Source organism: Taudactylus pleione, unplaced genomic scaffold, assembly GCF_031769625.1.
Source record: "Taudactylus pleione unplaced genomic scaffold, aTauple2 ptg000205l, whole genome shotgun sequence".
NCBI lineage: Eukaryota > Metazoa > Chordata > Amphibia > Anura > Myobatrachidae > Taudactylus > Taudactylus pleione.
In genome coordinates, this window is record NW_028284607.1 from 6,140,767 (window position 1) to 6,167,071 (window position 26,305).

The 26,305-nt window shown below is 45.9% G+C and overlaps 1 protein-coding gene across 3 annotated transcripts in view; it reads right to left on the reverse strand.

The window, feature by feature from the left end:
- Positions 1–26,305, reverse strand: part of LOC148518005 (sodium/glucose cotransporter 1-like) — a 153,928-nt gene continuing 127,623 nt past the window's right edge. The window contains exons 12-16 of one of the 3 annotated variants that reach the window (XM_088477971.1): positions 17,490–17,658; positions 12,229–12,444; positions 7,299–7,404; positions 3,510–3,523; positions 1–558 (exon numbers count right to left, since the gene is read on the reverse strand). In XM_088477971.1, coding sequence (XP_088334097.1) covers positions 352–558; positions 3,510–3,523; positions 7,299–7,404; positions 12,229–12,444; positions 17,490–17,658 — 712 coding nt within the window. In that variant the 3' untranslated portion in view covers positions 1–351. Of the gene's footprint in view, positions 564–3,509; positions 3,524–5,801; positions 5,837–7,298; positions 7,405–12,228; positions 12,445–17,489; positions 17,659–26,305 lie in introns of all 3 variants that reach the window. The other 2 variants (XM_088477970.1, XM_088477969.1) reach the window with 2 other exon arrangements.

The following is a 26,305-nucleotide window of genomic DNA, read 5'->3' on the forward strand; positions in this document are numbered from 1 at the left end:
TACATATATTTCAATGCTCACAATACTCACTGACTTTGCTAGGGCTTCATTACAGCAATGGATTCCAGTCACTAATGGTAATTCACTCTGCACTGCCATATCTGGCAGGTCAGTAATGTGTGCGGTGATCCATTACCTGCTCCATACATACATGTGAGATGTGTACTGCTTGCCGGGGCTGCACGGCCAATACGTGCTATCCACGGTCAAGATTTTTTATTTTTTTTTGCAAATCACTTCTCACACAAAGAAAATAATGTGACATCATAAACCTCTGCCGGCCTTTGATCCTCGATCTGATATGGACTGAGGTGGATAGATGGAACAAAGTCTGTTAGTACAGCATGAGGTCTATGCAAAGTAGGCATGGCAGAACACAGCCACAGCCAGCAGGATGATAGCATTAATATTGACCACATTCCTCCAGAGAGGTGCTTCTGAGGTGTCAGTCATCTTTGCCTCCATGGCTGCCTTCTCCTCCTCACTTAGTTTGGGGGCTTTCTGCTCTTCGAAACCACAGAACCAGTTGTATGACTTCTTCCAGCAACTCAGCTTTTTCTTTTCTGCATGGAATATAAAAATGCTCACATTATTGTGAATATTATGGATTCCATCAGTTTCTCTTCAATAATTTGCAGCACATAGGTGGAGATGTACTTGAAAAATGACAGTCAGGAGCTGATTGGTTGGTACTGGTTGGATGTTGATTGACAGCTCGCCCCATTTTGTAGGTCGGGGATGGGGAGTGGCCGGACAATCAGAGGTGTTCCTGAAGGAATGCCTGCCGTTTGTAGGCGGCCCTACTGACATCAGCAGTGAAGTCGGGTAGCTTCCTGCTCTGTTAGAGGCCGGCTTTTAAAGAAGAAGCGGCCACCCTCATTCAGAGCGAGAGCTCGCATTTTGCGAGCAGCTCTGAATGAGGTCCTTAATCTTTATGCAAATGTGCTGCAGTGAGAGAAGGGTGTAGGCCACAGTGGAAATAACAAAAAAGAAGAAATTAACAGCGCTGTGAAACACCTGAAATTGTGGGGAGTGTAAAAAATTTGTAATTTTCATTAATCATCATATTTTTTATTATTATTTTTATTTTTTCTATTTAATTTACTTTATTTATCACTTTATTTTCATTTTTTCTATTCATCATTTATCATTATTTTTATTTCATTCCAAAAAAAACATTTTTACACTCCCCACAATTTCAGGTGTTTCACAGCGCTGTTAATTTCTTCTTTGTTTGTTTTTTCTATGGTTGGCAGCCTATTACAGCAGCGTGAAATACCTATTGGGGTGTGGGTGGGTGGGTGTGTGTGTGTGTGTGTGTGTGTGTGTGTGTGTGTGTGTGTGTGTGTGTGTGTGTGTGTGTGTGTACATTTACAGAGTTTGTTCTTTGCAGCGCTGATGGCTTTTTCTTTATTCATTTTTTAGAGTGGAAATAAGATTATGGCCATTGGACATCCCTTCTAGCCTCCCACTGCTAAACAGCTGTGCGCCTTATGTATTAATGTTACTATTATTAAATGTTGTCCGGCCGGTTCACAGATTAAGGGGCCTAATTATCAACACTAAAATAACGTTTTTAAGGACATTTTCCTTAAATAACGTTATTTTAGTATTCATGAAGAGACTTAACACAGGAGATATCACTGATATCTCCTTGCTAAGTCCCCCTGCGTTAATTTCCACACTCCCCATACATTAGTATGGGGATATGGAAATTATGGTATTCATCAAATTCCGAAAATTATGTATTTTCAGAATTTGATGGAGTTACTGTCCGCCACTGTGAGGTGGCGTATAGTAGGTAACACTTACCTGTGTCAGCGTGGACAGGTCCCCCGGCGTCTCCGGCGCTCTGGTCTCTCCTCTGGCTCCGTCTGCTATGCTGTCAGGTGTTCTCCCAGCAGAACACAATAAAGTTTAGAAAAAAATAAAATAAATTTTCTAAACAGTACTGTGTGTTGGGAGACCACATGACAGCATAGCAGACGGAGCCGAAGGCTGCTACGCGGGCAGGTAAGTGCTGGATGGGGGGGAGGTGAGCGGGGGGAAGGAGGGGGGCAGGTGAGCGGGGGGACGACACAAACTTACCGCATGTGTAGGCAGTGCTGCGCATGCGCTGGTTTTACAGATGTAACAGCGCATGCGCAGCACTGCTTCCAGCTGCTATAAGGTAGTGTAAACAGGGATAACTATCTATTTCCTGAAAAGCTGTCATCGCAAAAATTACAGCTTTTCGGAATAGATAGTTATGGGGAGGAGAAATTATTAATTCCTCCGGTAATTAGGTAGAACTCCATGCGAGTTCTAAACCTAATTACCTCCAGAGAAAGTTTAGTTATGATGAATAGTCCCCATAATGTTTTTCTTTTGTATTATTATTTTTTTCATGATTTCTTTTAAACAATATTTAGATGGAGCACAGTGAGATAGCTTTGTCCCGGTGACAGAAAGCCTACTTTCACCCTTGTGATCAGAGGATTGCTAGTCAGCAGGTGGAAGTCTCCGCATACTTACAGTAGCTACTGCATGTACCTGCTAAAATCCGGAAGGTATTGAGTCCAGTTCAGAGGCGTCACCGGGTCTGGTGACACCCAGTGCGCACTCCATATCCCCCTTGCGGAAGAGCCACGTGCGCCCAAAAAAGGGTGTGGCCTAACATGAAGGGCGTGGCATAATGGGAAATCCCTCCTGCATTGGGCTGTCAGGTGACTGGTCACAGTTGCACTGACACTAGTGCAGGCACTAGTCACCAGGGGGCTGCCCCCGGAGGCTAGTGCCTGCACTGTCAGCTCCTAATATGTGACAGAAGCCAGGGCCGGACAGGCCATCTGGCACTTCTGGCAAATGCCAGAAGGGCTGATAGCCAAATGGGCTGATCCGGACTAGCGCAGGCTTACCCGACACTACAGCTCCTTGGCGGCGCCATGTTTACTATGTGCAGCAGCCATAATGATGTCATGACGCGGCTGTGTCATGATGTGATCACGTGTCCAGCGGCTGTGTGTGAGAAACATTGGGGCATTTGGAATCTGGGCGGGCGGCCGTACGCTATTCAGCCAGCTTGTGTGAGCTGGCAACGTGCAGGGCTGCCCTGTGTTATGTGGGGCCACCGCGTTAGGATTCCAGGTAAGAGAATGCGCGGCAGGGGTGGGGCACAGGGGTAATCTGGCTGGACGCCATTCTAACAGCTCCTGTGAGCTGCCCAGCGGCACCGTGCTGAGGACAGGGTGGAGAGTGTGACATGCGGCTGCGTCATGACGCGGCCGGGTATGAAAAGCCTAGTGGGGGCGGAATGTGAGCAAAGCCTTCTTCAGAGACACCTTATGGATGCCACCTACTACAGATGCCAGACAGATGCTATCTGCAGACGCCAGCGCCGTACATGTAATGTACCAGGTATTTTTTAATTTTAGCCAGATCTGGGGGCCTATTCATTTTTCTCTGGAGATAATTAGCTTTAGAACTCTCATGGAGTTCTAGCTAATTATAGGTGGAATTCATCATTCTACCTCTCCATAAGTATCTATTCCGAAAAGCTGTAATTTTTGCGATGACAGCTTTTCGCGAAATAGATACTTTTCCCTGCCTACACTACCTTATCGCGTCTGGAAACAGTGCTGCGCATGCGCTGTTACATCTGTAAAACCAGCGCATGCGCAGCACTGCCTACAGATGCGTTAAGTTTGTGTACCCCCCCCCACCCCCCCTCCCCTCACCTCCCCCCCCCGACTTACCTGTCCGCGCAGCAGCCTCCGGCTCCGTCCTGCTGGTCTGTCATGTGGTTTCCCAGCAGACCACATGACAGATTATAAAAAAAAAAAAACTTTTTTTTTTTGTCTAAACTTTCTTGTGCTCTGCTGGGGAGCACACATGTCCGACCAGCCTCCGGGGCCTGAGGACGGAGCAGAGCGCCGGAGGGACTCGTCGGGGGACCTGCACACGCGGATACAGGTAAGTTTCACCTGCTATTCGCCACCTCACAGTGGCGAATAGTAACTGCATCAAATTCCGAAAATTGATAATTTTTGGAATTTGATGAATACCACAATTTCCACATCCCCATACTAATGTATGGGGAGTGTGGAAATTAACGCAAGGGAACTTAGCAAGGAGATATCTGTGATATCTCCTGTGCTAAGTGGCTACATGAATACCAAAATAACGTTATTTAAGGAAAATTTCCTTAAAAATTTTATTTTAGTGTTGATGAATAGGCCCCCTGGTCTTATGTCTTAACAACACTGGAACTTGTTCATTTATATTTGCTCATTATACCTGATTGTGGGCCTGATTCAGCAAGAAACGCACGGATGCAGACGCACGCACCTGGCAGCTGCGAGAATATGCTAATGAATGCATATGCACAGCAATCGCAGCACAAAGATGCAGACGCCCATCACTACATAATGCCATCCCCTTTACCGTCAGCCGACCACTACCCGTATCCACCCACAAATGGCACTTCCTGTCAAGCACTTTTCCCCGGGTCTGCGTACACACTGCGCTCGCTTTTGCAGATGCAGTGAGCGGATCGCGCATGTGCACTGCGACCCAGACTGTGAACATTGGCTGATTGCGTGTGTCTGCATCTGTGCGTTCCTTGCTGAATCTGGCCCTGTGGTATTATTTCAATTAACTGTTGTCCCCCCCACCCCCAGGAGCCCTCTATTATTAGATCATTTCTCTTATTGCTTTCTTCTCTCTGAAGATTATTTATAAAAATGGAGCACGTACATTTCAGGCAGATATACCTGCACACGTATTTATATAAATGAACCCATTTTTATAGTGAAAATAGATTTGCTGGCCACGAGGGTGGTCTCTGCAGGGGTGCAATATGTTCTCATCTTTCTATGGGAGAAGCTGGGCGGGGTAGGGGTTGTTTCTGGCTGAGTGCCGGCTAGGTATACAAATATGCATTATCTTTGCAATACAAGACTATTTAAGCAATCGGTATGTAATGCCAGCTGTCCGGATGCCTCCTGTCAAAATACCAACAGCGGCATCCTGATGGTTGGTATCTTACCCTCCCCCCTTCTCCCCCTAACCCTCCCTTCTTTTAGTCTAACCCTAACCCTCCCCAAACCTAAGTCTCCCCCGTTTCTTCCCTAAACCTAACCCCCCCCTAGTGCCTAAACCTAACCTTCCCCTCCACGCACCCTAATCCTAACCCTCCCTCCCCGGTGCCTAACCCTAACCCTCCCCCTAGTGCCTAACCCTAACTCCGCACCCTAACCCTCCCCTAACCGGAGATACTTACCTTGCCGGCGGTCTGGATACTGGTGCCGGGATCCCGACGCTATTGGTATTTCTGCGCCGTTATTTAGACCGTCGGCATCCCTCACACCGGGATGCTGACTACATCCTCCAGGGATCATTGTGCCTTATAACCAATGAAGAGAAATGGCAGTGATAATCCTATTTGAATGTATATATCTCTGATTTTTTTTTCTTAAGTATACAGGATAACAGATACATAATGGGGATAAGGTGCAATCAGGAAGATTTCTAGACTCTTCAGGGAGTCAGGGAGATTGCTACTGCTTCAGGGAGTCTCCCTGACAATGAGGGAGAGCTGACAAGTATGGGTGTAGTGTGATAAAGGGGCACTACTGTGTGGCATAATTTGAATTGACGGTACTATTGTGTGATCAGGCCCCTTCGCAATGAGACCACACCAGATTTTTTTGACGCGTTCCTACGGTGCGCACTCTCCCTACGCCGCTGTCTCTCCCTACTTCAATTGTGGATGGGGACACAACTGCTCTTTATGTGCACAAGGCACCAGAATGTGTAGTTACTTTGTCTACTTTGGTGTGCACAGATGTCTCCTCCGCTGTGTTCAGCATTTCTATTCTAAACATTTCCTACAGTGATCACCATCTAATCCTCTACAATTGCTAAGCTAGGACTTGGTCAATTGGGAAAATGCCTTCCCTTTACTTTGTGTGAGACTTACACCAGTGATTCTCAAACTCGGTCCTCAGGATCTAACACAGTTGATGTATTCCAGGTCACCCAGAAGGTGCACAGGTGTATTCATTACTCACTGACAATTTTAAAGATCCACAGGTGGAGCTAATTCTTTGGCTTGTGATTCTGTGACGAGACCTGGAAAACATGCACTGTTTGGGGTCCTGAGGACTGAGTTTGAGAAACTGTGACTTACACCAATGAAGTGCCAGCTTTACCTAACAGAACCAACCAAATCTCTGACTATGGTACATGTTTGAATCCCCTGTAGGGTAAGGTCTAAGCTCTGTATGTGTATTTCAATACAGAGATTATTGCACACTTGTATGTTCTAATATTAATTATATTTGTAATGGCATAAGCTAAGTGGGAGGAGTCAGGAGTAGTAGGGGGAGGAGTCTATGTCAGGAGCCAGATGCTGACGTAAGGTGGGCCTGTGTGATATAAATGCCAGGGCCTATTTTTAGTCCCAGTCCGGCCCTGACAGGAGCTGAGTGCTGCAGGAGAATGTCACACTGCAGCACCTGGGTGCTGTCACTGAGGAGGAGCCATCATTTTGGTGTCACCCACTCGGTGCAGCCCACACCCCCATAGCAACGCCAATGGTCCAGTTCCAGGAGTGGATACTCTGTTTCCGTGATCTGAACAGCCCTTCGGTGGCTATTGTCCTATGCGCCTCTGTTTTTGGGATTGTGGCACAAAATAGGAATGTGCATGATGGCAAAAGTAAAAACATCTCTTCAAATTCCTGCCCACTATCCCCCAAATTAATTTCAACCACCATTTTTCAGTGTTAAACTTATGTTAAAATTAGGACTGTAATTATTTCATGTGTTAAATTTATACTTTATAATGTTTTTATTTCTATTGTAAGCATTGGATTACTTCCAATTTACAGCACCTCTGAGGACATCTCAAAATCATCTGTTTGAAGGATGAAAGGGTTCTGCGGGCACTCATTATTCAGAAACAAAATACTAATTCTTCTCCGCTTTAAGCAAGGTTTGAGTCATCGCGGCAATGGCTGCACTTTTACGGCAGCCCGGATTTGCTGAATTTTGCGCGCAGCCCCATAGGCTCCAAAATTCCAAGTGAATTCGGGCTTGGAGCGGGCCGCGAAGGGTGCAAGGTGCCGGTCCATTGCTGGCGTTTTAACGTCGTTGTAACGGCAACTCGCACCCTTCGCACTTAATAGGATTGACCCCTCAGGATACTGTAATTATATATTTGGGAACAAAGCAAATTTTTCAAAGTCCTTTTGGGAGAGATTGGTGTTACAGCTATCTACAATTTACTGTGAACATCTAGAGTCCTGTATAACTAACCTTCTTCATCATTGTCAGTCTCAAAGTCTTCATTAACCCAGTCAGTTGCATCTAGGTCTTCTCTCTCCTCTTTACTGTTCCTCAAGGTCCAGCACAAACGGTAAAGCTGCAATCAAATATTTCAGCCAATGTTGTCACTTAAATGTCATGTATAAAAGAACATGAAATGTATTGAAATAATCATACTACCAGTCTGGTGGGCAGCAACTGGCAGGTGTGGGCGATTTTCAGATAGTTGTGCACTGCTTTGCTAGGTAGGAGTACTGGATCTGAGCTCAGGTGAGCATTACAACCACTTAGGGGGGCTGACGGAGCCCGATACACGATATTACATTTAATAATAAAAAAAAAATATGCAGGTGGCGGAAGTCTAGTGGATGGGCTTCTCTGGAACCTATGTGGAAGCCTAGTTTGCCTAAAGAGTGATCCGGCTCTGCTGACAAGGAGATGTGGCTTGGACAGATTTGAGTCTTGCTTCAAAAATTCTTGAGTTTTGTATTGGGAATGTAGGGAGGCATGTGACTGTAATATGCCATAGCATACCTGTTATCTAGTTCTGAATGTCAGATATGGTTATTCAACTTGATCGCTGAATGTGCACAGCCAACATGGTAATTTGCCAGTCATGCAGAACAAACACATTAAATAGTGAAAACAGCTTTTCCTGATTCTAGGTTGTCTGACGACTCCCAACAGCCTTATAAAGATCATCCCAAGCAATTAATATATTTTAATCGGATCAATTAGTTAAGGGGTTGGTAATCCACATATTATAGGCCTTTATAGTAAAATAGTGCTCTATTTACTACAATCCGCATTTTGAATGCAGATTGTAGTGTGATATTACCGACTGAGGGCCTGATTCAGAGCGGCTCGTAAGCGGCCGCTCGTTCGCTCCGAGCGATGTTTGCCCAACTGCGCATGCATACGGATCGTAATACGCATGCACGAACCAGTCAGTGCGGCCGAAAATCGTTTGTTCGCTAAATAGCGAATGCCTGCTAATATGAGTGACAGGAGGAGGCGTATGTGGGTGGTAAGAGGGGAAGGTGCTTGAAAACGGGGAGTGGAGATCAGAACGCAGGCGTGCTTAAAGGTCAAAACGGGCGTTTTATGGATGTGCATAATTAATACAGCAGCATCACTGACCACGTCACTGGGTTATTTTATAGCCAGAACTGCTCGCAAATTTGTGGTAACAAAAACCAACCACAAGAATAGCGAGCAGTTCATACGCTGGTCGATGTACTCGATTAATCTAATAAATAGCGGACATGGCGTAGGACGCGAGCGGCCAGGGGGCGTATTTTTCCCAAAAACGACCGCAAGTTTGTTTCGCTCGTTCAGACATAGAGGCGTGAACAGACCGCAAAGAGCGAATGGTTCATTTGAATAGCCACCCCTATTTTCTGGACGAGCGAGCGCTAATTGCGTCCGGCTCTGAATCAGGCCCTGAATTTGCATTGCGAATTCAGGCAATATCACAGGGATTTACTAAAAATCCCTTGCAGGGACAGAGCTTGCAATAAAGCTCTGTCCCTGCGAATCCCCTCCGCAGCCTTATCACTGTATTTTCACAAAAAATACTGTGACAAGTGCCACCGCATGCGTCGACCGACCGTTGCTATGCCCCGCCCCTGCTGCTAAGCCCCGCCCCTGCCGCTAAGCCTCGACCCCCCCCCGCGACCTCCCCTACCTTAATTACACTTACCTGCAGTGATCAGTGCTCCGGTGATGCCCTCCGTGGCTCCAGTCAACTGACATCCCATCCTGCACTGGGACCCGGTCAGGTGACAACCGGAGAAAGGACATCATGGGAGCCCCGATCACCGGTCCCTGGACAGTTATTTTTTTTTACTAATTTATTTTTTCTTTTCTTGTTTTACAGTGGAACAGCATGTGGTCTGTTTAGACCACACAGCTGATCACTGGGGCCGGCTTCGGTCTCTGCTCTGCATGTTAGAGCAGAGCAGAGCAGAGCAGGAGTCCGGTAACTGGGGGAGACCCTGGATAACGCCACCTCAAGGTGGCGTTATTATCACAGGGCTTCCCCCGGGTATTTTTTCACAATTTATTTTTAGTAACTTTGGCCAGATCACATTTCCCATTACAATTAGGGGAAATGCGATCTGATTACTAAAAATAAATGATAATTAGTGCTTGGAGCAGAATTTTACGAATTCCACTCCAATTGCCCTTTAGTAACTTTAGGTGATACTAAAAGGGTGATACTGAAAAGGGTGTGAAAATACCCTTTTTCACTTTATTTTAGTAAAAATAATGTTAATAAATAGAGCCCCAAGTGTTTCCAACCATATCTGCACATGTGTAGCTAGCTTAATGGATCTTGTCTTAACTGTTTAATTGGCATGGTTGCATGGGATTTGACGGCAGTCAGATGGGCTTTCTCTGACACGGTGGTATCCCATGTGGCTGTGTATTCCTCCTCCTTTGGCATTTTGTTTGTCTGAAAACACTTTTATTGGCATAGACCAAACAGTGGGCCTGATTCAGAGCCGGACGCTCTGAACGAGCGCCCGCTCTGAATCAGGGCGTGTTTTTTTTTTTTGTGAGGCGGCCTCTTGGATGCTCGCATAGCTGTGGGTTACCACCCACAGCTTATGCGAGCGTCCATGATGATGGTCGCGATGGTCAAGACCATTGCGACCATCGGGCTTGTGACGAGACCCTTGCGGTAGGGTCTCGTCTGCCGCAAGCCCTGGAGTGATTTTGGCTCTATCAGAGCCAAAAGCACTCCCACTGACATCACTAGTGATGTCAGTGGGACCGGACCCAGACGGTAGACGTTCCCATGGGAACGCCTCCGTCTGGGCAGCCACGCCCCCGGCCTGCCCGCCAAAGGGGGCGTGCTGTCAATCACCATCGACAGCACGCCCCCTTTGGTGCGAGACCCATAACAACGGCTTGGCCGTCGTTATTCGGGTCTCGCGCATGCGCACGACGGAGCCGGCTCCCTCGTGCGCATGCGCACTTGGTTAACAACGACCCGCTGTCTTGGTTAACAACGACCCGGGTCTCGCGCATGCGCACGACGGAGACGCCTTCGTCGTGTGCATGCGCATTTGGGAAACATCGACCTGCTTGCGAGCGCTCAGCGCTCGCGAGCGGGTCTGAATGAGACCCTGTGTTCCCAAACTGTGCGCCGCGGCACCCTGTGGTGCCTCGGGACACTTGCAGGGGTGCCTAAGGTTGGTGGTCCAGTACCAAAGCAAATTCTTTATTGTCAATGTAATGTAAATATGTGGACAAACAGAACTGCAAACCTGTCCACCACCACATAACTGAGCCTAAGGATGACAGATAAGCACAATTTACTTCACATTACTTCTGCTTTACTACATTTCTTTCTGAATTTCTCAATAACAATCTTTTGGCTTAGGGGTGCTGTGAGGACAATGCGCTGTGATTCAAAAAAGTGTGGGAACCTCTGGCATAGACACATAATCAACTGTACAAACAGTAAATCATAAAGAAATGGGTGGGGGGTGCTGGTCATCTCCTAGGCATATATATATATTTTTTTATTTTACCAAAATATTTAAATACATGTAAAAATTATATGTTCCTAACTTAATTTATTAAATAAAGAAAATGTCAATTTTTGATGACCTTTTTTTTAAAAAAAAAATTACTCAGTTATGTGGTTCATTAATTGACCAGTACTATATATGCCATCTTGCAGATTGAATGCAGTCCGTTGATCTGATATTACAAGCCACCATTATATGCTTTAATAGCAAAGTTTGTACACTTGAAGGATAGGAGCAAATTTAGAAAAGAAGCAAACAAGGAGCAATTTGCTCCTGGAACAAACCATGGGCCTGATTCAGTAAGGGTCGCTATTGCGATCGCAGCTCCGTAATCGCACGTAGTCTTATTGCAAAAATATAATGATTGTAATCGCAATGCTGTCACAGCCTAACATAGGGACGCCCACTTTACCTTACACTCATATCCGTAATACTTAGCAAGTCTGCGAAACCATCAGGAACATCGAGTACCATCGTAGCCTCACACACACTTGCACAAGGTCTGACCTTACTCAGAAATTGCTAACCTCAGGGCACGAAGTGAAGGGCCATGCTGCGTACGGCATTGTAGTGGCTATTTTATGCACGCCCATGCAATGGCGTTCAAACCTACTGGCACACCTGCGTTTCGCCAACCACCCTCTCATCACCACCCACATACGGTACTTCCTGTCAATTTCTCTGCGATGGGTCTGCGCAGTCCCGATCGCAGTGGGGTGTTCGCGCACGTGCACTGTGATTCATATGCATGCGCAGAATGCAACAATTGGTAGATTGCGTGCGTAATCGCAGTTGCGATCGGTAGTGAATCAGGCCCCATGTTGTAAAGCAAGTGGAGCAAATGCATTTATTTTTTGCATGAAGGGAAATCCCGGCTTCTTCTGCTTGTAGTGAACAAATATACTGTTTAGATTTGTTTTTACACTGAAATGTGGAATGAAGCTTCCCAATTCTAGATCTCTGCACATTTTGTATCTGCCCCACCTACTGTACAGTGCAACATGGTTTCCCCAAGGTGCAAATTACTAGTTTTTTTATATGCTCATATGTTTATGACAAGAGTACTGTACACTTATTGTATGTACCCGTTTTTATTATTTTCTAGGTGTAGGACGACAGCAATAAAATGTTGTAAAGAGAATGACAGTCGTATATGATTTTATCACTTATATATTTAAAGCCTTTCTGCATGCAGAGAAACTTATATGAGAAGCAGAACATGAGCTGTGTTCTATATGTGTTCCTAATAAATTCTGAGCTATAACCAGTCACTTTACCATGCTGTGCACACTAACCACTGTATACTTGTATACCGTCAATCAATACATACTGTATGTAATGGACTACTGATCAGTTACTATGCTTTTCTCCTTACTTACATGTTTGTCTGGGATTGGTTTGGTCATGAAGGACACTGCCAAGATGATAATGGAACATGCAAAGAACAGAATAATAGCGAAATACAAATAGTGCACCCCGCAGATTATCTTTGGGCAGTTGCTGGGCAGCACACAGCTTCCGGTGCCATAAGCAAATTCTGCGATCATCCGCGACAGGCCGATAAACAGCCCAATAATTAATCCCCAGAAAGCTCCCTGTGGCAGAAGAGATGAAGGACATATAATAATCAATAGCACTAGTAAAATATAAACAGCCTATACTTTGACACATTTTGGGGCTCCTATAGAGTTGAACATGGGTCACTCAAAAAAAGTGTATGGATACATTGTGTGAAGATCTTTGTGTATCTGTAACTTATGACTCCTTATGCCATGAGAAGACCTGGGAATGAAGGCACAGGCAGATATTGGCTATGCACAGCAATGGTGTGCTCACGCAATTGCAACTCAATTACACTGGACGTATATGCAGATATGATTCTCTAGAGGAGCTGTGAGTCTGGTGCAAATATGCACAATGATGATGACTATCAGCAGTACTGTGGCAGGGCAGTTTCTGATTGGCTGATAACAGGTTGACCTCTCCAGCTGAAAACTTTCGTTACGTTGCTATATTAGAGCAATTCATTACATTAACTGGTGGCCTTTTTTTTTACATTGCATAATTGTCTTCAGGTTCGGTATACTACGCCGACAGTGACTATGTTGACATTCGTAATGTCGACATGAGAATGTCAACATTGTCATAATGTTGTCAATTAACATGCCGTCATGTTAATCTTGTCGACATTTACCATATCGATATCCAACATGTCGACACTGATGAAATGTCAACATGGTAATAATGTTGATAATGGCTCCTTAAGGTAAGTGTAACCCTAACCCTGACGCTAAACCTAACGGTATGTCAGCATTCATAATGTCAACATGAGAATAGCCTAACCCTCCCCCCAAGGTTGCTGCTATTTCCTAGTTGGAGAAAGGACCTCTGTGACGTATCCACCACGTGACCGCTGCAGGAGGCTGGACCGCTCCTGCGTTACCATCCACTAGGGCAGTATTGGCTAACCTTGACACTCCAGCTGTTATGGAACTACATAACCCAGCATGCACTGCTACAGTTTTGCTATTAGGGCATGCTAAAACTGTGGCAGGGCATGCTGGGATATATAGTTCCACAACAGCTGGAGTGTCAAGGTTAGCCAACACTGCACTAGGGCATAGAGGGGGAATAAATATTAGTGGCGAGCCACCATGCCCGAAGCATGGCAAGCGCAGCGAGCCCGCGAGGGGGCACTTTTGGTCCCCTGTTAGCATCCCCACCCCTCCCCCTTTCAGGCCGGGTCACGTGGGTGTGACATCACAGGTCCATCTGCGCTGTATAGTCTAGTCCTAACCCTCCCCCCAAGGGTTATATGTTATAAATTGAGAGTTTTTAGAAATTGAGATGTTGCCCATAGCAACCAATCAGATTCTACTTAACATTTAATTAGTACCGTCTAGAAGATAATAGCTAGAATCTGATTGGTTGCTATGGGCAACATCTCCACTCCATTCCCCCCCCTTTGCACCTGAGCTACTCAGGGTCCCACCACAGCCGCCCCTTAAATAAATGGAATTGAAAGGAAGAACTTGGTGGGTGGAATATGTCTGGGAAGGAGTGAGTAGCAAGAGCACTCGCCATCTGAAGGCGAATGCTTCCACAATCAAGCGCCAAAAATATTGTATTTTCGGGGGCTTGATGAATTCTGTCTCCATACTAGTGTTCCGATAAGCAGATGATATCTGTGATATATCCTGCTTTAACCATTTGATGAATGGCCCGAAAACTTAATTTCTACAATTGCAGGTGAAAATGTAAATTTTTACATGCTTTTGTAGAAATTAAGTGATGATGAATAGAGCACTTAATATGTTAATGCCGCAGGAGGCATCTTGTGTAAGAAGGCTCCTCCTGCTGGCTAATCTGATCCACTGCTGTGTCTGAAGACGCTGCATCGAATTAACGGAATCGGTATGACATACAACACTGGAAGTCCGGTAGATGAAGATCCCGACGGCGCTGGGTAAGTTTCCTAATCCTCCCATTCCCCCCCCCTAATCCTAACCCTCCCTTAAGGGTGCCTAACCCTAACCTCCCCCCTAGTGCCAAACCCTAACCTCCCCCCAGGGGTGCCTAAACCTAACCCTCCCTCCCCGCTCCCTAAACCTAACCCTCCCGGGAGAGCCTAACCCTAACCTCGTCCCGGGGGTGCCTGACACTAACCCCCCCTTCCCCATGCCTAATCCTAACCCTCCTGGGGGGGCTAACCCTAAATCCCCCTGGGAGTCCTTAACCCTAACCTCCCCCCCTAGTGCCCAACCCTAACCTCCCCCCAGGGGTGCCTAAACCTAACCCTCCCTCACTCTAACTAGATGTTCTAATATATTTTTATATGTGGAATTTATATTATATAATATGTGTATTGGAGTCCTGACTGATATTTTCTGCCATCTCACATTATTATTAGGATAAGCGCAGAGATACTTCTATCTGCATAATGCGCTTTTACCACAATTATGTAAAATTTGCCCAACGCAACTTTTGTCGACTTCCAAGATAAACTAGTGAAGTGATTTTTCGGCACTGTGCACACGTTACAGCCACACTGTGCACACGTTACAGCCACACTGTGCACACGTTACAGCCACACTGTGCACACGTTACAGCCACACTGCACACACCTATCTGCCTCACTGCGCACGCCTAACTGCCACACTGTGCACGCCTTACAGCCAACACTGCGCACGCGTTACTGCAACACTGGCATGCGTTACTGCCTCACTGCGCATGCCTAACTGCCACACTGCGCACGCCATACAGCCAACACTGCGCACGCATTACTGCAACACTGCGCATGCGTTACTGCCACACTGTTACAGCCACACTGTGCACACGTTACAGCCACACTGCGTACGTGTTACAGCCACACTGCGCACACCTATCTGCCTCACTGCGCACGCCTAACTGCCACACTGTGCACGCCTTACAGCCAAACTGCGCATGCGTTACTGCCACACTGCGCATGCGTTACTGCCTCACTGAGCATGCCTAACTGCCACACTGCGCACGCCATACAGCCAACACTGTGCATGCCATACAGCCAACACTGCACACGCGTTACTGCAACACTGCGCATGCGTTACTGCCACACTGTTACAGCCACACTGTGCACACGTTACTGCCACACTGCACACACATTACTGCCACACTGCGCTTGCGTTACTGCCACACTGCGCAGGCGTTACTGCCACACTGCGCACGCACAGGGGTGTATCTAGTGATCCAAGCGCCCCTGGCAATGTAATGGACTGGCCCCCCCATGCAGTGCCCCCAGTAGTAATCCCCCCTATACTGCATTGCTCCCAGTAGTAGCCCCTCTATACAGTGCCCCCAGTAGTGGCCACCCCCCCTAAATTGCCCCCAGTATTGGCCACCCCTATACAGTGCTCCCAGTAGTAGCCACCTGCATAAATTGCCCCCAGTAGTGGCCACTCCTATACAGTGCCCCCCAGTAGTGGGCACCCCCCCATAAAGTGCCCCAGTAGCGGCCACCCCCTATTTCAGTGCCCCCCCTGTAGTGCCAGGCTTACACACACACACAAAGAACAAAAAAAAATTCAACTTACCTGATTCCCGCTCCTGACGTGACCGCTGCTGTCCGCTCTGAGTCCCGGCCGCTTTTCTCCTGGATGGGAGAGACGTCATGATGCACGCGGGGGGAGCCAGCACACGTAGCTCATTAGTGAGCTCCAGCCAGCTCCCTCAGCGGACGACACAGCAGCAAATGAGAGTCTGACTGACTCTCATTGACTGGCTGCTATTACAAACACACAACCGCCGCTGGCGGCTGCGTGTTAGTAAACGGTGTAGGGCAGACCGCTCTCACTGCGGTCTGCCCTACACTTGTGGGGCCTGGGGGACTTGTCCACCCCTTGGCTACTGGTGGCACTGCCGGGCGGTGCCCCCCCTTTGGTCGGCGCCCCTGGCGAGTGCCATCCTGGCCAATGGGTAGATACGCCCCTGCGCACGCATTATAGCCACACTGCGCAAGCATTACAGCCCCACTGCGCACACCTAACTGCCACACTGCACACACGTTACTGCCACACTGCGCACGCGTTATAGCCCCACTGCGCACACCTAACTGCCTCACAGCGCACGCCTAACTGCCACACCACGCACGCCTTACAGCCACACTGCGCACGCGTTACTGTCACACTGTTACAGCCACACTGCACACACGTTACTGCCATACTGCGCACACATTACTGCCACACTGCACACACGTTATAGCCACACTGCGTACGCGTTACCGGCACATTACGCACGCGTTACAGCCACATTGCGCACGCGTTACAGCCACACTGCGCACGCATTACTGCCACACTGCGCACACATTACAGCCACACTGTGCACTTGCTACAGCCACACTGTGCACGTGCTACAGCCACACTGCGCACACGCAGTGATGGATTAGTGATGGCAGACATAAAGATAATTTATTTGCAAAGTTAGTGACAGGCAGTCAGCGTTTGGGGGAGGTAACGGGGTGGTTAGAAATACGCCAGCGTGTCGGTACCAGTTTTGGGTGTGCACTAGTGAGCTTCTGCAATTTTAATGGCAGCTGGAGATGCTCCGGAATCTTGGAGCTGCTTTGCCTGAGACAGCACAGGCTTACTCGGGCAATGTGCAACCAATGTTTCCGATGTTCCTGCTGGAGGTGGGCGACTCAGTGCAAAATATGGCGGCTGAGTCATTCTGGCATCGATGGCAGAGAGCCAATGGTTCTCCTCCATCAATAAATGAGTGGGAGCCAATGGTTAATATTTTTTCTTGATGGGACAGAGCTTAGACCTGCCCCCCGATGCCCACTAAGCCCTGCACCAGTTTTGTTTGGCCTGCGGCCCAGCATGCCTCAGCAAAGGGTGCAAACCTTCGATGGTTTATCATAGATGGTTTGTGTGACATCAGTGGTAATCACCGATGGAACCATTGATGGTAACCATCGATGGATACCCCTTCAATGGCCATCCCTAGTTGTATTATATAAAAGGGCAGGGACAGTGATGTCAAAGTTCCTTAACTGACTGAGAATTATTATCGGTATCAAATCCCAAAAATATACTGACTTACAGTGGTGTAGGGTTTTATTTGTTTATAATGTATTCAAATGTCAAGGAAAAGTTTACTTACTAACCTGCTCATTCACCCTCTTAACAAAGATAGCCAGAAAGAAGACCGATGCAATGGGTGGTCCCAAGTAACTAGTGATGGACTGCATGTAATCAAACAACTGTCCACTTTGTGCAGACTGCAGTATGGGGACCCAGGCTATACTCACTCCAATTAGGAACAAGATGAAGATTCTAAAAAGGAAAGACCGCAGTAGAACAAGCATTTGTACAACCACATTGAATTTTAGATTATGAATTCAGTTGGATTATAGAGGATCTATCATTTACACATATCACTCACTAAACAGATATCTGAGCAGACAACTTATCACCAAGGGCATCGAGACAGGGTGTGGGCGGCTCTCCTATCCTCCCTGGAGGCTTGCTGGACAGGTAACACCCCCAATACTATGGGAACACACTTCCTCAGCATTTGATTTCCCTAAATGGGGACGTGGCCATGCTCCAAATTGGTCATATACACCCCTACCAAGCTCCTGGCTGCTCTGCACATTACTAAACATGCAGTATGTTACATGGACTATGTGCTACAAACATAAATTGTAGTCTAAATTCACATTTATACATGCCTGCATGAAGTTAGTCATCTACTAATCACGCATTAATGAGTACTAATGAGAGTGTGAATATCCCATGTACTGGCATGAGTCACTGTGCATCTCATAAACATCCTGTGACATAGTGAAACTGTAGGAAGTCAGTATAGACTCCAGAATGGCTGTTTGCTTAAGAATCCTCAGCCCATATCAACAGATAATAATATCAATTATACCTAAGTCATTATAGCAGGAAGCAAAAAAATAAATAAATGAATTTACATTTGGGTCTTATGAAAGATGCTTAATGATATACAATGTAATTATGCTTCCACTGTACTATACATGAACTAGCAAGCAAATATAGGCCCTCATTCAGAGCCGCACGTTAACAACAGTACGCTCGTTGCGTTCCGATGTTGACTAACCGCGCATGCGTCGGTGTTACACTGCGCATGTGCGTACGGCAGATTGCGAGCTTTTTTTCTCTCGTTCCTAAAATAGCGTACAGGAAGTGACATGTCAAATGTGATTGACAGAACAGGGCGTTTTTGGGTGTTGACGGGGGTGGAGATGAAAAAACGCAGGCGTGGCGAGGCGTTTTTGGGGCGTACATACATTAGCAGATGCGAACGTCAAATGTGTTCGGACCGTCTCATACGTCACTGAAACATCCGCTTTCCCTTCAAAATGCTCGCACAGCTTAGGGTCAGGATTACTCGACCACATTGGCGATGGCCTTCTCCTCCGTCCCGGGACTCCACGATGGTGCAGCGATTAATCGCGGCTGGTCAGTAAAGTAATTAGTGTTGGATTGAAATCCGGCTTGGTATGTGTTTGGAAAGCAGTTTATTGGGATAGCACAAAAGCGTACGCAGGTGGAAATCAGAGCTGCTAATGTCATGATTACACAATCAATTAGCGTACATTTTTGGGGTTTTATTTTGGCCACAATTTGTTGGTTATGGCCTATTGTAACAATAATGTCATCATCTTTTAATTAGCTCCCCTTTTTTTTGGTTTACTGTGGAATTTGCATCGCTATGTGATTTTTGAAACGTTCCTTAAAGAGGCCTTTTTTTTTTTTTAAGAGGGTCAGTTTTTGCCTTTAGGGCCAGGATTAAATGTAACCCATTTGTACAATAATGTCACAATACAATGTCAGTTTTTTGTTTTTAATTTATTGTTTAAACACAAACAAATTGGCCTAATATTTTGTTGCCTTTTTTTGTGGCCAAGATATTTGATCCAAAAAAAAAAAAACCATAACTGCTAACATAAGCGTAAATACAAAATTTAAAAACATTTCACAAGAAAGGAGAGGGAAGTTTTGACCAGAAAGGAATATGAGCCAAGCACAGAAGGAGTGTGGGAAAAGTCGCCATTGCTGTCACCGTTTTCTCGCCCGTTTGGCTGGGTGAGGGTGGGCGCCAGACCGGGTCCGGGATGCCATCGGGCTGGCCTGTCCAGAGGCAGATGTTGTGGCCTCTGGACTAGGCACAGGGCTAGGCACATTTGGAGGATTGCCTGATGTTGTGCCAGAGGTGGAGGATCCGGATGTTCCGGCAGGAAGGGAGGTCGGCTCCACCATGTGCTGGCGAACGAGCTGCTCCAGGGCATCGGCGATGCGGATGTTGGCCCTGGTATTTTCCGCCAGGGCCTGAGCAATGGTCACGTTGGCCGCAGCATTTTGCTCCAGGGCCTCAGCCACCCGTATCAGACTGGCGTCCATCCTCTGCAGAATCTCCGTATGGCAATCCGATTTAAAATTGAGTTCTGTGAGGAGGCCCACTGCCTGCGAGGGGGCACGCCCTGGACTGGCTTCTGCAGGGTCCTCAGCCGGATGTACTGGTTCCTCCCCTGCAGAGCCAGCAGAAATTCTGCGGCCAAGGCTCCCCTCTGGAGCAGACTCATCCGCCTCTGTCTCTGTTAGGAAATTGGAGAAAAGACTCACATTAGAATCTACATATTGGCACAATAGCATTTCAGAGTTGGTGACATCACAAGACTTACCTTGGCCAACATGAGGAGCCGCAAAGTCTGGCATGTCCGTATCCATGTTGGACACGCCAAACACCTCCACAGCCTGCACACACCCCTGTGCCATCTCTTCTAAGTCTGTCAACTCCAATGACACAGGGGTGGGACCCCCACCTGTCCCCCTTGCATGCCTAGCCCTGTCGGCAAGTTTTTGTTTGAGACGATATTTGAAGTCTGCCCATCTGTGGAATGAATTTGGAACCATTATCCTTTTTTTTACAATGGGGTTTGTTTATAGGATGGGAAAGTGTTTACTTACCGCCGTTTGACATCCCGGGCTAGACGGACATAATCACCCACCCTATTGACAGCAACGGCGACCTCCTCCCACATTCTCCACTTCTGGCTTTGGCTCATATTCCTGGCTGCCTGGGGCAGGATGTCAACGCACTTCTGGATCAAAACCTCCATCTCCTTGCTTGTGAAATGTGGCTGCCTTTTTTTTTTGGCAGCTTTGGCAGGTTGACTGGGGCCAGCAGTCTCATCCATGTCATCCTCCTCACCTATTTGGGTAAATATTCCGATTTAGCCACTTCACAACTTGACCAATATATTTGTTTGAAAATAATCATGGAGACAAAATGCATGAAGGCCTTACCGCCAGATTTTTGGCCATTGTTTCCCTGGTCTGAAGCCATGTTTCTGCTTCCAGAATGAAAACAACCAGAAATTCAATGTGATTTCGTGACGTATTTATACATGCGTCCTTTGTTTGCGGCCGCATCATTGATTGTGCGTCCCTATGATTCATCCTTAATTTGTGCGGGAAAATAAACACTATTTATGGCTTGGTGTGTGTGGAGTCGAGGTGGGGTTGTTGGAGTGTTGTCGGTTACGTTGTTTGGATTTGGTTGTTTGCGGTTGGAGGATTTGGCAGAGTTAGTTTTTTGTTTGTTTTTGCTACATTTCTTTTGTTTTTCCGTTCGCATTTTTTTCATTTTTTTCCACATCCTTTCCTGATTTGGTAAGTTTTGTGCAGTCAAATTTGTGGGCAATTGGTGTCTTCTTCTGTTTTGTGGTTAGTTAATTTTTTTAACACTCATTTCATCTTTTTTAGTTTTTTTTGGTTTTCGGACCCAAAGAAGTTTTTTTGGGAAATCTTATATATTCGAGTTGGGTAAGTCCATTTTTTGTCTTGCATTTGCGAATTAATTACCGCATTTTTGACTGTTGGTGTAGTGACTTGCATTTGCGAAATAATTAACGCATTTTTGACTGTTGGTGTAGTGACTTGCATTTGCGAATTAATTACCGCATTTTTGACTGTTGGTGTAGTGACTTGCATTTGCGAATTAATTACCGCATTTTTGACTGTTGGTGTAGTGACTTGCATTTGCGAATTAATTACCGCATTTTTGACTGTTGGTGTAGTGACTTGCATTTGCGAAATAATTAACGCATTTTTGGCGGCTTATTCATCATGTAATCCAGTTTTGCTTTTCCCTTTTCCATTTTTTGGGTCCATTTGAACCCTATTTGACGTACGGTGTGCAATGTCGTTTTCATCGATGGCCAAATGTGTGTTTCCACTATTTTCTGTGTTGGCTTGCAACAATTTGAATAAAAAAAAAACACCCTCTAAATTTTTGAAGTCTCATTGTTGGCTTTTTTACAGTTTATACGTATCATGACAATACCCCGGCATGTAAGCAGCTATGGATGGTATCAGAAAGCTAAGTTGTTTTTTGTTACTTTTGGGGTGGGTCAAAAGCCTTACATTGTAAACTTTGAATTTCAGGTAGATCTGGGGCGAATTGTTCTGGTCCTGCTCCCGGAAGACGACCAACCTCAAACTCGTCCCAGGCGTAGGCATCGTAGGCATGCAAGGCCCCAGATATTTCGAATGCCCGATGATGAGGTTTTAAGACGCTACCGTCTACCTCCCAAAATCATCATAGACACTCTCTCATTAATAGAAAGTGATCTTGAGCGGCAAATTGACAGTCCAACAGCAATACCACCAGTGACGCAATTTATGGCGGTGTTACATTTCCGTGCCTCAGGATCGTTTCAAACAACGGTGGGAATAGTGGCGGGCATCTCCCAATCCTCCTTTTCCAGGATCCTGAGGGCAGTGATGGAGGCACTTTTCAAGCACCTCCATCATTTTATTAAAATGCCTTTGGATATGGGTGCCCTTAGTGTGGCCAAGGCCAATTTTTACCAAATAGCTGGCTTCCCACACATCATAGGGGTTGTGGATGGTACTCACATACCACTTCAGCCTCCAGCACGGCTGGAGGCAATATTTAGAAACAGGAAACACTATCACTCCCTGAATGTAATGGTGGTATGTGATGCCTCCCTCCAGATCCTGTCCCTGAATGCTAAATTACCCGGAAGTGCTCATGACTCCTTCGTCATCCGGCAATCAGGGATATGGCAGAAATTAACCAACCTACAAGCTGGTGATGCGTGGCTTCTGGGTAAGTGGAGACCTTTAGTACATAACAATGTTAAGCTTGATACACAGTGTTCCTGATGTGGTCTATTTTTGTTCACAGGAGACAGTGGATACCCTTGCATGTCCTGGCTGCTCACTCCTTATTTGGCTCCCACACCAGGGCCACAAAGTGCGTATAATTCCGCACTTACAGCCACCAGGCAAGTGGTGGAGCGCTGTATCGGCCTTTTAAAAGGCCGATTCAGATGCCTCCACCGCTCTGGTGGCGAGCTCATGTATGTGCCGGATATGGTGTCGAAAATTGTGGTCCTGTGTGGGATATTTCACAACATTGCCATAAGGAGTGGTGTCCCAATGCAGCCAGAGGATGCCTTACCTGAGGATGGCCCCCCCGAGGTTGGTCGAAGGTCAGTATGTGGGGGGGCCATACGCGATGATGTGGTGGCCAGATTTTTTAGGTAAGTTTGAACAAAACTCCAGTGTTTATACCTAATGTGTTTGTGTTTTTTGGCGAACATCTAATTTATTTTTATTTTTCTCACCATCTTCTGTTTGTTCACATAATCTTTGGCACTCCAACGCTCACTACTTCCTGCTACCCTTACCAAACCTGGATCTGGTCCTTTTGGGCATATATTCTGGAACCCATATCGCAACGCCATGTTTGTGGAATCATGTTGGCATGGTCCTTCGTCAACCAGTTCTTGATTTTGTGTTTTTATTTAATTATTTCTTGGTATGTGTTGTATTTGAATTTATCACTGTGTATTTTTTTTGGGAGTGACCACTTTGTTTTCTCTGTTATGTTGTGAATAAATGTTTGAAGAGTGAAATGGTCTTCCTTTTTTGGAACGTTAACAGCAAGTGTAACCAGGTTAACACAAGTTACATTTGACTAAGGGGTAATCCAGTACTGACGCCAGTTGAGCTAAACTGAAATATGTTTTCAGCTTCCCAATCCACACCAAAAGGAAGCCTGGCCCAACCTTGGGATTTGTAAGATTGGCCTAAGCAGCTTGCGCACCAAGTAGGAACCTGGAAAATGTAGAAATATGTAATTGACACTACACCCAAAAAGGGAAATGACATTGTTACTGTTATGTGTTTCTTGTGTCTGTTTGACATACAAAGACAAAACACAATCTAACTTTTAAAAAAGGGAAATCCTTGCAGGAACAGTCTACTTATGTCAGGCTAAACTATCTTGGTTTTGGTTTGTAAAAATGAGCCACAACGTATATTTGTCTTAATAAATTTAATTGGAAAATAGAACAAAAATAAAAAAACTAATGCCGAAGGAGGCCAGACAGCCGGTCGAGGGCCACCAGAATGCCGATGACATGTTGGCGCATCTGCCCCACAACATCCGCCACCTCTTGCCGACGCCTCTGTTCCTCTGTGGGTGAGAAAAGTGTGTGGGTTAATACAACAATAGGGAATCCACAGAAAAATTAAAAAAAACAACCAAATCACTCCTAAACCCAAAAACAAAAATAAAAAGGGTGGGCTGGCAAAAATACAAGGCCTAGGTACAAATTCCCACAGGTATGATATGTGTATGTTTAAATCACCAGGAAGAGGTAAAGGCAAACCTTCACAATCAACAAAAGTCAAGCCACAAAAACACGAAGAAAGGCACGACACATGATTACATACAAACAGTTTGTGCTTTAAAAAAAAAAAAAAAAAAACATACCGGGAGACAAAACGGGAGCTCCGGGCAAACCTCCATGATCCTCCTCGGAGGATCCGTCATTCCCCAAAGAATGGGGCGGAGTTATGATGGACTCCGGGGAGGGGGTAATTGGAAGAGGGGTGGGTGGAGGAGAGGGGGAAGTGGGACGGAGGGGAAGGAGGCCCGACATTTCCGGGAGAGGGTCTGGGAAGGATGGGGAGGAGTGGGGAATAGGGGAAAGATTTGGGGTGGAGTGTTGGCTGGGGGTTGGGGATAGTGGGCGGGAATGCCGTCTGGACGGACGGTGACGGCGGAGTCTTGGCTGTCCCCCTAAAATATGTCAAAGAAATTGCGTTTAGTTTATGGACAAATCCGGGCAACCAAACTAAAAAAAAAAACAAAAAAAAAAAAAAAAAAAAAAAACAAATAGCAGTAGAATTAAAAAATCAGAAATAGAGGGGAAACATGCAGACGCAGATATGAGTACAAATAATAAATAGAACAGACAGGAAAACATGCAGACGCAGATATGAGTACAAATAATAAATAGAACAGACAGGAAAACATGCAGACGCAGATATGAGTACAAATAATAAATAGAACAGACAGGAAAACATGCAGACGCAGATATGAGTACAAATAATAAATAGAACAGACAGGAAAACATGCACACGCAGATATGAGTACAAATAATAAATAGAACAGACAGGAAAACATGCACACGCAGATATGAGTACAAATAATAAATAGAACAGACAGGAAAACATGCAGACGCAGATATGAGTACAAATAATAAATAGAACAGACAGGAAAACATGCAGACGCAGATATGAGTACAAATAATAAATAGAACAGACAGGAAAACATGCAGACGCAGATATGAGTACAAATAATAAATAGAACAGACAGGAAAACATGCAGACGCAGATATGAGTACAAATAATAAATAGAACAGACAGGAAAACATGCACACGCAGATATGAGTACAAATAATAAATAGAACAGACAGGAAAACATGCACACGCAGTTTGCCCCACAAACACAAACATTAAAACCACAATACATAACACTTACTTGCCAGGATCTGCATGCGAAAGCATGCCAGCAAGCGGGGCGTTCGCCGTTGCAGGTCGGACCACCTGCACTCCAGCTGCCCGATGTTGCGGCGTGAGCCGAAGGACCGCAGGCGGGACCGTACCTCCGCATACGCGGAGCGCTTCTGCCGGTTGGTCATGGGTTGAGGCTGGCTGGTGATCCGGCGATCCATGACCTCCGTAAGCACCAGCAGCTCGCGCCTGGTGAATGCGGAGGCTCTCATGATGGCAATGGTGTTTTTCTTAAAAATCATTTTTGATAAAGTGTGTAAAAATTTTCTGATTGGCTAATGTATTTTGGAAATTAACAGGAGCAATTTTATTGGTTAGTGTATGAGTCATGTGTTCGACAGGGCCAGAAATCTCTGGAGAGTTAGGATAGGCTTGATGCAGTGACATGCGTAAGCAAATTTAAATAAAGAAATGAACCCAGGGAAATATGCGGGGATCCACAGCAATAGTACAATTGTTTAATTGTGGTTCACATGTTTTTTGAACAATAAAAGCGAATGTTTCATCCGTACGTATTCTGCGGGTAAACACAAACACGGACAAGAGTAAAGTTTCTTGCATTGTGTTGAAAAAAACAAACAATTAAGCTAATTGATACATTGATTGGCATGATACGATTGATGGAGGTAGGCAGAATAAAGGAGCAGGTAATCGACATCTGACAAGGCCACTTCCTGTTTATACTTGTGCGTGCGTTCCTTTCAAGCCATTTCGGGGATGTACGCTCGCTATTTTGTACGCTCGTTAGTTAGAGGAGGGGTCGTCAGAGTTTTGGGAGGAATTTTAGATGCGAACGAAAATACGAGCGAGCCATTGAATTTAAATATTTTTGTACGTACGCCTAACGTACGTGCGCCCGCTTGCGAGTGGGTCTGAATGAGGGCCATAGTTTTCAAGTATATAATAGTTAATGAATAACACTTTTAAAACACTCTACAATAATTACAGAGTACTACACTTTATAGCATGTCAAAAGTCAGTCAATCATTTTAATGGCAGCATTCAGAGTAATGAAAGTAAGTCATAAGAAGAATTAGATCTTCAGCACTCATTCATC